This window comes from Zalophus californianus, chromosome 4 (assembly GCF_009762305.2).
Source record: "Zalophus californianus isolate mZalCal1 chromosome 4, mZalCal1.pri.v2, whole genome shotgun sequence".
Lineage (NCBI taxonomy): Eukaryota > Metazoa > Chordata > Mammalia > Carnivora > Otariidae > Zalophus > Zalophus californianus.
Genome location: NC_045598.1, coordinates 158,019,537 through 158,033,079, shown reverse-complemented (window position 1 = coordinate 158,033,079; position 13,543 = coordinate 158,019,537). Strand labels below are relative to the sequence as shown.

The window sequence follows — 13,543 nt, the reverse complement described above, 5'->3', positions numbered from 1 at the left end:
TGTAATAATTAAGCTCCCTTTCAAATTTGGAGCCAGGGAGGACTTCCATCAGAACTTTGCTGGCGTTTTTTTCTTCCAGTTTGAGGAACTGCCCTAGCAGGAGATGGAGAAACCCTCCCACCCAGAGCCCCAGGAGGGAAGCCGGTCTTTGGACAGGTTGTTACCCATCACATTAGCACAGGTGTCTCCCCAGCTGCAAAGGCACCCTCCGCCCCCCCACAAAGCTGACCTGACACAGCAACATAAAACCCACTTCACCCAGGAAATGGCAGAGTCTGCGTGGGGTTCTCTGGGACTCTGCTATCCATGGAGGTGACACTGACTCAGAAATCTCACTCAGTTCACTCAGAGACTCTGTGAGCTGCTGAGTCACTTAACAGAAAGCACCTCAATCCAGAACACCAATCTGCCCTCACCCCGCACAGAATCACCACCTTTTTGAAAAGCAGCAACTTTTAATGATGTGAGCAGAGATCCTTTGGCACTTTGAAAACACGCTCTACTGAGGCCTATTGGCTAAGACCAGCAGGCTGCTTCTGTCACGGAGAAGTAAGAAAAGATGATTTCGTTGTTTTGAAACGGTGCGTGAGCTCAGGGAAAGCTGCAGGAGGCTTGGGGACGGGAGAAGTCAGAGAAAGCCGTGCATGCAACGTCTGTAAAGAAAATGTTTTATTTAAAGTGTTAAATACCATCACCAGAATGAATTTGATTTACATTAGTTGGTGTTCATTACAGGACTAATCTGCCCCCCCCTTTTTTTTTTTACCAACCGTAATTCCCTTTACTTTTAAAACATACTATGTACAGCAATGGTCCAGGGCAGCGATGGTCACTGGAATAGTGCTATTTACACGACTAAACCACAAGTTGAGGTGCAGACATGTGAAAATTAAAAAAAAAATTACACCAACTTTTAAAATAAATACTGCATAATGACAAGTATGTACAAATATTCCATACAGTCATGTCCTTCTTATTAAAATTAGAAATAATTTATATAGGAATATGCACAAAAGAGTATGTGACTGCATCTTAGTATCAGGAAAATGGTAAACATTTATTCTAAGGGACAGTATAGACACTATATAGGTCAATTAAATCAGCTGCTGCTGGTACATAAGTGTCTAAATTATTTCCATAAAGTTTTATTCGTTCTTTGGACAACTCTACCTGGGCCCATCGTTGATCTCAGAAGGTCAAGACACAGTCTCGGTGTATTTCATATTGCACCACATAAAGAGAAGGCATTTTTAGTGATACTCATTTTAACTTTTGCACCATATCAAGCATGATAGTTTTTAATGGTCAGCATGAAATTTAAAAAGAAAAAAAAAAGAAGAAAGAAGAAAGCAATTTTTGTGCATGGCCTTAAATGGTATGTATGTGGATTTCAAAAGTTGCTTCAAGAAATTAAAATCAACCTGTAAGAATGTGTTATCAAAGTGTACATAAAGAAACAAAGTATGGGTGGCTTTATTACATTAACCAGTGACTTTTCCTCTCAATAGGGGAACTAAAGAGAAACTTGACCTTGCAGCACCACCCAATGGTATAACTGTCTGTAAAACCAAAGGCAGGGGTTTGACCTTCGGGGACTTGGGGTGTAGACTTTTGGGTGATGGCATCAAAGAACTATTAATAGACAGATTGACTTTCTTTGAGTCACCTAAAAATTGGAGCTTTAAAATTATTTGTTGCATATTTATGTTTACTATATTTCTTTAGAAATATAATTTGTGAAAAATTGTATTTTACTACAGAAAAATGAATTAATAAACAGCCCTGTGTTTCAGGCTCCAAATTTTTAGCAGTGTTTTTCTATTCACATAGTAAATGGAAATTGGCTAACGAAATTACTTTAATTAATTAAAAAACAAAACCTAAGACCTTCTAGAAATAATACTTTAACCCCTGTATGAATAATGCTGGTGCTCAAAACAAATTTATTAGACATTACAATGGCCACATGATTTTAGGGTTTTCCTGTAAACTGAACTTTGAAGGTGAAAAGAAAAGTACCATGCACTGAACAATAAATTGCAAAAGTTCAAATATCTTCTTTATCAAATACATGCTTACTTTAATGTACTCCCAAGTCATGTTGCAAAATCCTTTTCAACATGCTTGAAATAGAGAAAGCTTAGTTTGTTTTTTTTTCCCCTTGAGAAATTCATAAATTCAGAAGCATCTACAGCTCTGAATCAACACGGGGTATAAGGAGTATCAGGTCAAAAACTTGTAATCTTTTAGTATAATGTTCACTCTGGTAGGGAGAAAGAAAATAAAAGATTAAAAGATGAAAGAGGAAAAGTGAGACAGAGAAGAGGAAGAAAGATGTGAACAATTTGCACATATTGAACTTCATAAGATTTGTATATTTAACATGGAAACAAATTGAATATAGTATGCTTATTTGTCACATAAAGAGAATTTTAAGTATCTTCTAGAAAGTATTCTCATTTGTAATGTCTGCCAAAACACAGACTATGATTAAAGAATAAACATGGTGTGTCTTTGTACCACCCTGTTGCATTCTCTCCCCCTTTTAAAACCATGCAATAGTGAAATTTATCTTTAAAAATAATATAAATTGTTGAAAATGGCTGATTTTTATTCTTTTTTTTTTGCAAGTTGCAGCCCCAAGAAAATAATTTAAGTATTCAGCTAATCTGTGTCCATGCAAAAAAAAGTTTCTTTAATTTCATTCAGTACAGTGTAGCCACAGAATTTTGTTTTTCAGAGTCCAACACATCGTGGCATTAGTGAATGGCGTGCCTGCTGGAGCTCTGTCTGCGCCTGCTCACACCGGACGGGCTGCTCCTGGTCACCGTGCAGAGGAGGGCTGACGTCTGTCCCGGACCACTTCTTTGGTCTCCTGCTTTTCACCTGATGCTTCCTAGGACTTCACACCTTGACTCGTAACATGGCTTAATGACTGTATAGCTCCATTTCTGTGGCATAACAGGGCTTTGGGGTCAGAGAAATGAAGAAAAAGGAACGATAAAAATAGAAAGGTGCCTTTGAAAAGGGCTTTTGTTGCATGAAACTGACTGATTCTTTGAGATTAATCCATGGCTTCAGATTGGACCAAAACTCGAGTGCTATTGAACTCCAAACCTGATAGTTCTTCATAACTCTGCTCTTTCACCTGAGGGCCATCATTAGGGCACAATGTGTGCAACTTCCTCTGAGAACACAGGATCGCTTTGTATCCCTAGAAACAGGCTCAGAAGACACAACATTAAGCATGCAGTGTTACCAGGGTGTGCGACCTGTGGATTTTTTTTTTTTTTTTTTTGTAACGCTGGTTGCTATGACAACAGTTTTACAGCTGCTATGAACGAGAGTAAGAAGGTCCGGTTGAACTTTCCAGAGAGGATTGGGAAGCTCTTCTTGTCAGAGGGGCCAAGGTTGGATCTACTAGGGAGGAAGGGGGGAAAAGTTTGAACCATCCAATCACCATATTGGACAGCTCCAGTTCATCTAAAAGTATCTGGGCCACTCCCATAAAGGATTTGTGATCCATGCGGCCATAATCTCCCCAGACAATGATCTGTTGGCACAATGAAAAGGAGAGTGAGGTCAGTATCGTTATGTACATGGAAACTTGCAAACTAAAATACATTCGGTTATTGTGCTATCATCAAACATCAAGTTAAATAGTTGTGTTTTAATTGCTGGGATAGTGGTCTTTAACTACTAGAATCCAAAGGCACGTGAGGAAAAGTGTCCTGGAGTGTTAAGACCCTAAGCAGTCCCGGGAGACTGGGGTCTGTGTGTAATGGGGGTTGGCAAGTCTCTAGTTCGCTGGAAAGGAAACAACAGCATCCACGGCTTGGTAGCCTTGGCCACTGCTTTGACGTTTCCCAGGAATTTCAGCTGTGAGCAATGGAAGAGAGTGTGGTAAGACATGTGGGTCCAAGGTCTGAGTCCACGGAAACACTTTCTGATGCAAGGGAGAGACCATTCAGTAAATACCTGTAAAACCTTCCCGTGGGGACTTTCTTCGAAAGACAGGAGCTGTTGGTAAAGGGGCTCCAGTGTTTTTCTTGCCACCTTTGTTTTCTTTTTGGCTACGCAGACTCCATTATCCAACAGGTACACCTTTACATACGGGGCTTGGGGAAGAACACGCAGAGGGGAGGTTAAGTGACGAGCCATGGTTATGGAATACCCAGCTCACGGGTGACGTCTCCAACAGCTTGGTTTTAGGCCAAAGAAGCTAGCAATCAACAGTCATTCATCTTTCCACATGATGTCAAAATCACTGGATAAACAATAGGTACCTATCAGCCACTGAGGCAGTCTAGGCAATATTAACTCAGAGGCTACTCTGAGTTGATTACTGCTTTGCCATCAACTGGTTATAGAGATTTAACCACCGCATTAAATAAGATGAAATACTTCCAGTCCCTAATAATATTCGAGAGAGGTCTTACTCAGTCTTTCATTTGTCAGTACTTAAATCTAAGTAAGCATGCTTGCAACAATATCTTTTCATAAATAAATTAGAATATAAACAATATAATTTCTATAATATATAAATATGTAATATGATTATATAAGTAATACAGTATAAATTTTTATAAATAACAATCATTTATTTATTACTCAAAAGGGTTTATTTATTGATGGCGGCATAGGTACAAGACAAGGGTGGGGTTTGATGTAATACGTTCACATAAGCTGGGAAGCAGCAACTAAATATGAATTGCATGGCTTGAAATGTATCTGACTCTCCATAAAAGCATTTTCATGCATGTACAAATTATGGTATTCTTTATAGCACGGTGGGGTAACTAGCTCCAAGACCTTTGTAAACACAATTGACTTAATCACCTTGCAAGGTTGTACACATTATCATTTAGAATTTCTGCAAGGACAGGGAAGTTATGAAATTCAAAATTACACTTCAGTCAGTGGAGGTGCCAAGGTGAGAACCCAAATTTCAGAATCCTCACTAACTGTTCCACATATCCGATCTCAAGTTCTATACATCTCTGCACACGGTATCTGGACCCTGTGTCATTTTCCATGGCTCCAGGCACCTTAGATTATGACATTTCAGTATGAAATGTGTGACATCGCCATACAAATTGCTAATGGTGCTTCTCTTTCTTTGTACACTGCAGGAAGTAAAAGTCTAATTAGAATGTCCTGTATACAAGGCTTATGCTGCTTTGGAAACCTGTATCTATTTTTATTCTAATGCAGAGCTTTAAGAATTCCCAAGGAGAATTTTGAAGCTCCAGATAAAGTAAAGAAGAACACAAAATATCAGCTAATAAGAAAAAGAAATTCTTACGTACCTGTTTATTTTGCAATGGTTTCTACTACATACGTACTTAATAAGGTTAACTTAAATTATATAACTTAAATTATCCCTACCAGACCACCCTCACTGCATGCTCACTTAGGATAACCACACAAACTACTACAGATAACAAACTCACACATTAATATCCTTAACTATCTAAAAACACAGTTTTTGGCATTTAGTCAAAAACAAAATCTCTGAATTGAAAAGTAGGCATTGCAGAAAAGAGAAGAATCTCTTCTGTTCTTACCTGGCAGTGTCTTGGAACCTGGTTTTACAACAAGGCCACGAGCCCGAATGATTTCCACCTCCAACTGTCCCTTTTTGTCCATCATTCCTACCTGAATGTCACCTAACGATGTGTGAGGAAGAAAGAGACAGGCCTTAGTGTACAAACACAGTAAGAAGCAGGCTTGTGCCAAAGACCCTGGCTTTATATCATTTCATCATTTCCCATATATTTTCCTAAATTCAAATATATTTAAAATTCTATCAATGATCTCTTACTTTAAAAAGCATATCAATTAACCTGGAAAAAATCAGTTAAAATTTTTTTATTGGTAAATAAAAATACTTATTCCTGCTGATGATACTGTTAAAGATCCCATGAAACTAGAGAATGTAATTTTCGATAATCTAAAGGGGAAACAGTGAAATCACACGACAGAAATTCTTACCCATTGCAGGTGTAGCCAGAGTCTGGCGCCCCACGAGCTGGGCAGGGCCAAGGCCATCCAGGAAATCACTGAACTGGCTATCAGAGGCCAGGCGGACACCAGGGAAAATCAGACTAAAAGCAAAATAACACATGGGATTAAAACCTCAACCTATTTACTTTCAGGCAGCTCGGGTTTCTCTCTTGCCCCCATCTGGTACTACCATGATTTTGCCACTTATATTAACTGGATCCCAGCACCCCATTCCATCTCCTATGGCTCATCCTTTCTTATTCTCTAGCAGCCCATGTAGGTCACCAGAAGCACCTGTCACACCGTATTGCAGGCTGCTGTGTATGTGTCTTTCTCCTCCTTGTCTGGAGGGCATGGGCTGTGATTTCTATCAGTAGCACTCGGTACCTACTGAGCACTTCACAACAGGCATCATGGGATTTAATCCTCTTAGCGGCACTAGGAGATAGATTCTATTATCCTTGTTTTATAGATGAAGAAACTCTTCTAGATCATTTCCATCAGTACACAAACATACTATTATTCTTCCACCTTAAAAAAATCCACTTAAAAAAAAAATCCCTTTCCTAACGCCACTTCCTTCTCCAGCTCCCACCCCATTTCTCTACTCAACGCTCCTTGAGAGAGTTTACTCTACAGGCTGTCAATTTCTTTTTTCTTGTTCTCCCTTGAAACTCTATTCAGTTTTTCCTTGCTCCCTTGCTTGCTTGATTTTTCTCCATTCTACCTAAATTTCTCTGACCAAGGTTACCCAAGGGCCACATGGGAAACCCAACTGCTCACACTCAGCACTTGTCTGATTTAACACATTAGCATCAGCTAACACAATGGAGCCCTCCCTCTTCCTTGAAACACTTTGTCCACTTTGCTTCCCAGACCCTTTGGCTCCCTGATTTTCTCCTCTTTGGACACTCTACCTCAGTCTCCGTCACTGGTTCTACCATGAAATATTGGGAGCTCGATCCTTTGACTTCTTATTTTTTCTGCATGCCCAAACTCCTTGGTAATCTCATGCAGTTTCACGGTTTTTAAATGACATCTTTGTTGATTTGGCCTAGTTTGCCATCTCCAGCTTGGACCACAGACCTGTATTCGATCTGCTTTATCTACATGTCTGCTTGGATGTCTAATAGGCAACTGATACTCATTTTGTCCCAAACTGACTCCCAATCTCGAAACAAATAAAAAGCCACAGTCTGTTCCTTTCAGGGGATTCTCATCTTAAATGGCAACTTCATTCTTTCAATTGTCCAGCCTTGGGGTGGCCTTTCCTCTTTGTTACAGACTGAACCTTGTCCCCCCACCAATGCATATGTTGAAGGCTTAACCCCCAGTATGACTGTACATGGAGATAGGGCCTTCAAAGAGGTAATTATGGTCAAATGAGGTCATAGGGTGGGGCCCTAATCTAATGTGACTGGTATCCTTATAAGAAGAACAAGAGACATTAGGGGTATGCATGCACAGAAGAAGTACCATGATGTGAGCACACACTGAGGAGGAGGCCATCTGCAAGCCAAGGAGAGAGGCCTCAGGAGAAACCAAACCAAACCTGTCCACCTTGATTTTGGACTTCTAGCCTCCAGAACTATGAGAAAATAAATTTCTGTTGTTTTAAGCTACCCAATCTTCGGTATTTTGTTAGGGCAGCCCCAGCAAAACGAATACACCCCCTTTCTCTCATTACTCACATCAGATGTATCAAGAAATCTTATCAGCTCTACTGTCAAATGCATCTAGAATCTGACCTGGCTAATGCTACCACTGTGGTCCGAGCCTTTATCTTCTATCTGCGGTATTACTGAACAGCCCTCTGAATGATCCCTCGGTGGCCAAATTTACTTTCCACCCCCACAGCAATCAGAATGGCCTGTTAAAATTCAAGTCAGGTAATATCAGGACTGTGCTCAAACCCTCCATTGGTTTCTCGCCCCTCTCAGAGGAAAAGCAAAGTCCTCACAATGCTATTATAAAGATGATACGAGCTGTCCACCCCACCCCCCATCTTAATCCCTACTCCTGCCCTTCGTGCACAGTGCTGCCCTCCCCAGGGCTGATGCCAGGCAAACTGCTGCCTCCAGGTCTCAGCACAGCTTCAGGTTGGAATGTTCTTCCCTCGAATGTCCACATTCTTAAAATCTTTACCCAAATACATCTTTTTCCCTGTCTACCCCTATATGAAACCCACATTTACCTTCTCTCATCTCTCTCCCTCTCTTTCTTTTTCTCTTTAGCACTTATGCAACCTAATCTACTATTTTATGAATTTTCCTTATATATACATATTATCAACTTTTCTTTTTTTATTATTTATTTTGAGAGAGTGAGAATGAGAGAGAGAGAGAGAGAGAGAGAGAGAGAGAGCACATGAGAGGGGGAAGGGCCAGAGGGAGAAGCAGGCTCCTCGCTGAGCAGGGAGCCTGATGCAGGACTTGATCCCGGGACTCCAGGATCATGACCTGAGCCGAAGGCAGTCGCTTAACCAACTGAGCCACCCAGGCACCCCTATTATCAACTTTTCTTATTTATTGTCCATCTTATCTATTAGACTGTAAGTTTGGTGAGGGTAGGGTTTTTTGTTTTTTTGTTTCTATTTTGTTCACTGATATATCTCCAGCCCCTAGAACCATGCCTGGAATACTGTAAGCACTTAATAAATACTTGGTAAGAAAATCAGTTAATTAAAATGACACCGAGAAAAGTTAAATAATTTGCCCAAGTTTCTACAGTACTGAAAAACAGATGAGAACTTAAGCCTATGTGATTTTAAAGCCCATGGTCTTAACCACTAACTGATTTTGGTCCCCTTGTACAACTTATATCCCCAACTCAGCACAGTGCCTAGAACACTGGAAGGTGTGGAAATATTTGTTGAATGAATTTACAAGTATTCAACCCATTTTTTCCCATAAAATATAAACATCTGGGGTGCCAGGGGCACAGTTGGGACATTTTTGTATCCCTAACAGTATCTAACATAGCACTCTGCAATGTTGAAAGCTCAGTGCACATTCATTTTTCAATTGCTTCCATCTCTTTTAAGACTTCCTTGATTAACATCAAATCTGTTTCTTCTCCCAACTTAAATCTCCAAATACATAGTTAATCCAAGTATTTTAATTAGTATCCCATATGACCTTATTGATAAATGTATGGAAACCATGCATATCTTCTGTATTTATATACTCATGCTAGACAAATGTTCCCTGTGGCACATAATCAATACTCTGCCTCACATCTGGCTATATGTATGTTGTCTAAACATCTGATGCTTCCATGCTGATGACAGAGTGAGGTCAGTAAACCCCACTTTCCTCTATTAACCTCCTTTATGCACCCATCTATGGCTCTGTGGTTGCTGATTATTGTCAGTTTGTTGGTGACAGGGCTACACAATCTTGACAAATGCTTTAAAAATATCCTAGCTACAGCTGATTCAAGAAAAAGCTACATGCTAACTACATGAAGGAAAGGCTCACCAACTTACTTTGTGGCATTACATCTATCTGAGCTGCCTGTTACTTCTTGGCACGAAGTATGAGTCAAGTATTCTACAACTTTTGGTAGTAACTCTTAAGAGCAAAGATTATGGAAATTAGCATTGTTCACGCGGTGTGGCGTGAGGGCTTATTCTTTCTGTGCTTCTATATATTATTTCCAGCCAGGGCAAACTTTTATGTGCATGTATTTTGACGGTCACATTTTAGTGTCTTGCTGTTAAAGCAAAACACTTTATCCCCAAAGCTATTTCCCTTGATATAAAAAGCCAGATATGCCACATTTCTTGGTGGCAGGCGAGCAAAAGTTCTCTTCACAGCAAATCAGCCAGTGGAAATGAAGATGGCGCTCTCAAGAGCGTGAGTTAGCTTCCGGGAAAGCACAAGAGAGAGAAGATGGTCGCGGCAAGGCGCAGAGGAGACACCACATCATGGCTGGCCTCACTCACTTTCCTTCTGAGCTATAGCTGTTCATGCTGCCATCAGTAGATTCTCGGCTTGCCTGGCGAGTCATCCAGTTCCTCATTTCCACAGCCAGGCCTGTTTCGGTGCTTCTCTGGACAGTGCTCCGTAGCTTTTTACCTCCTGCTTCTGCATAGACAGAAAACAAGAGGCATGATAGCTTTTATCATCACCATCTGGTAACGAAGAATACTCAGCCAGTGTGGTGAAGGTCCTCAGATGGAAAGAACTGCATAAAGACAAAGTGCTCTTATCAAGGAGACACAGAGAAAAGGTATTTCAAACAATGTCTTGTTGAGTGGGATGAAAATATTTTTAAAAAATCTTCAAGAAGCACAAAATACCATTGTTTTATTTCCATTAAAGCAGTGTTCAAGTTGGTTACAAAGAAACAAAAAGGTCAACCTAAGGAAAACAAAATAAGCTTTGTTTCATTGTAATATTTAAATACAACATTAATTTATACCCGTCTTTTTCTTTTTCCTTTCTTTTGATCATAGTGAAATGATTAGGCCTTGACTTTATTTCCAAAGAACAGGTGATGAGTAAACGTCAATTCTAGCCTTAACTCTCACACAAAAACCTGATTTTGTAAGGTGATCGATATGAGAAGGCAAAGAAAGCCATACAAGGGAGATAACCTGTCTGATATAGTTTCACATCTGTTGGTAACTTTCAGAGAGACTCTCAAAGGGAATGCAAAAATCCAGCAATGTCATGTGAAAAGAGCTTTCTAATTTGGGATCATGAGAAGGCCAAACAGGAAACTGAGTCAGAGACCACAGATGTGACAGAGTGTAAGAAATGCAAGTGATTTGGAGAGGTCAGGGAGGAAGGAGCTTGACAGAAGGAGGGGAGTGGGATTTTAGCTGGGCTTGAGAAATGGGCACAATGGGACCTAAGAGGCAAGAAGGAAGTGTTTTGTGCCAAGGGAAGGGCCTGGACAAAGGCATGAAGGCAGGAAAAACCATGTGCAGTTGAGGGATGATGCAAATAACCAGATGAAGAGTAATGGTGGGGGAGTGTCAGACAAGAACCTGGGCCCAGAACACAAAGGGCCTTGCGTGTCGGAATGTGGAGCGGAGAGACCGCAAAAGCTGGAGCAACAGGTGACAGTCCAAACTATTTCTCTTAATTTACTTCTTGTCAGGCCTAAATATGTATCTACATTGACCATGCATACCATCAGCTTTTTGGGATACGGTAAGCTCTTTTAATGCCTGGTATTAATAATTTCATTTTAGATCAATAAACATTTGCTGATGTTGACCTTGACTTCTTGAAATTCCTCCTGCCACACCTCTTATAATATTTGCTTACCATTTTGAAACACTGCTTTAAATTTCATCTATTCTCTACTTCCAATCTCAATGTACATCAAAATGCTCTAAAAAGTTTATATCAAATATAAGTTATGACTGATCTACAGCTCAGATCCATAATCTAAGGCTGATATTTTAAAAAATTGATAGTAAACATGTTGTACTGATATGAACTATAAGAGAATCTAAAGTATCTCTTATTGATGAGGGAAGGCCCTTCTTTACAGAGAAATATTAGTTATATTTAATATATATTTAATACATTAATAAGTGTAAAAGGAATGATAAAAATTTTAAAATTACTAATTTGCAAACTTCAATGGAATAAATGATTCAGATAAGGCACATCAATGGATGCTAACAGCATTAGATGAAAGGATATTCACATGAGCCAAAAAAAAAAAAATCATTCCACAATTTAGTACTACTTGTTAAAGGTAAACATGGACTTTAACTCTGGGAGACCGACCAACTATCACCATCTTTGTGTGTGTGTTTTATTTTTTTTAATTTTGTTTTATTCAGCACTGTATCTTGGAGATCCTTCTAGGCAGCTAATCACCATCTTAATCAAGTGATCAAACTTAGAAGCACTAACAGTGGGACAACCGTAGGTACCACCTGATAGAAAATAAACAGTGCCACCTATCAAGTTAGTCCAGACAGAAATATACAAACTGTTTCTAATTAGGTCTTTGGAACCAACTTCTAGTTTTCTACAACACAGAGGACAGAGTAAAAGATAAATGACACAATTAAAAAAAAAAATCAGACAAACCCAGAACATGGGGTTTTGTTCAAGAGAATTGGCTTAGTCTCTTTAAAAAGTTAATATCATGAAAACAAACAAATAAACTAACAAGGTAGGGGAATTGGTCCAGATTTTAAAATATCACAGAGATGTAACCATTAAATGCTATGAGTTGGCTTTCTTTTTGGAAAAAAAAAACAAAACAAAACAAGAAACCCTAAAAGCAAAACACTCTAAAAGCAATTTTAGGACAAATAAGGAAAATTTGAACATGGACTGGATATTAGGATAAGAAATTGTTAATTTTCTTAGGTAGATAGTGACATGTACTATAAAAAATTTCCTTATCATTAGAGATACATGCTGAAGTACTTAGACCTGAAGTGTTATGTTGTCTGCAACTTACTTTCAAATAGTAGAGCAGAAAATACACATACACCCAAAAAAGAAAAAATGTTTTTAGAAAAAGAATGGGGATGAAGAAGAGACCACTGGTACACAGAAATTGAATATTCATGATTATTTGATGGTGATCTCCAAATGGCCACATCCAAAAGTCATACAGTTCTGTTCAGGTGTGCACCAGAATCATGGAAGGTGCCGGGCTGTCGTGCAGGAGCCCGGCCAAGGGCTAGGTCCTGGCCTGTCCATGCGGCTGTAGTGTTCTCTTCCCATGAAGAATGCCCGGGTGGAAAATCACCTCCAAGTGAGCTGTGCCACTACAGGGAGCTGGAAAATGTGTAATGAGGATATATACAGGAGATGTAGGACTTTCAAAGCAAATGAGATTCCTAAAGTTGTCAGGACATAGAACCTTCTCATTTCACGTCTGACTCTACCGCAGCAAGAGTGATGTGAAAACCTATTATTACAGGGTGATGAGAACCAGCTACCATTTGCCAAAGAATAACAATACAACGGACATGTCAAACTTGTGTTTATAGACCACTTTCTACCCACATTCTCCTCAGAACTCCAACAATCCCCATTTTACAGACACAGAGTCCATGGGCCCTGGCAGCTTACACAGTTAGTGACACAACTGAAGTTTATACACAGTTTCCCGACTCCAAATTCTCCGCTATTCACTGACTTGGTGTCAGAATACAGCCAGTGGGTAGCCCGTGCGGCGAACTCTGTAACTGCACATGAAGGCCCCGTGAGCAGCGGCAGGCCGGGGGAAAGAGCAGAGCACAGGGAAGGGCTCTGGCCCTGGAGTCAGACTGTTTCTCTTTGAATCCCCACTTAACCATAAGCAAGCTGGGTGACACTGAACCAGTTACTTAGCCCCTCTGTGACTCAGTTTTCTCAAACTGTGAAATGGCAAAGACAGTAATGCCTACCTCACAGGATTTTTGTGAGGATAAGAAAAATAATATATTAAGCCATAAACATGTGGCTTGTACATAGAAAATCTTTAATTAATGGTACTGTCATTACTGTTATTACCAGGTAGGGAATCAGAAAACATATTCCAGGCCAATCTCTACCACTGACCAGCTGAC

At 39.8% G+C, this 13,543-nt stretch overlaps 1 protein-coding gene across 34 annotated transcripts in view; it reads right to left on the bottom strand.

The window, feature by feature from the left end:
* Positions 1–651: 651 nt before the first annotated feature.
* The window catches only part of RIMS2 (regulating synaptic membrane exocytosis 2), a 583,419-nt gene continuing 570,527 nt past the window's right edge, over positions 652–13,543 (bottom strand). For 31 of the 34 annotated variants that reach the window (XM_027597299.2, XM_027597310.2, XM_027597340.2 and 28 more), the window contains 5 exons: positions 9,953–10,094; positions 5,995–6,107; positions 5,568–5,669; positions 3,979–4,118; positions 3,295–3,553 (listed from right to left, as the gene is read on the bottom strand). In XM_027597299.2, coding sequence (XP_027453100.1) covers positions 3,335–3,553; positions 3,979–4,118; positions 5,568–5,669; positions 5,995–6,107; positions 9,953–10,094 — 716 coding nt within the window. In that variant the 3' untranslated portion in view covers positions 3,295–3,334. Of the gene's footprint in view, positions 3,554–3,978; positions 4,119–5,567; positions 5,670–5,994; positions 6,108–9,952; positions 10,095–13,543 lie in introns of all 34 variants that reach the window. The other 3 variants (XM_027597538.2, XM_027597289.2, XM_027597533.2) reach the window with 1 other exon arrangement.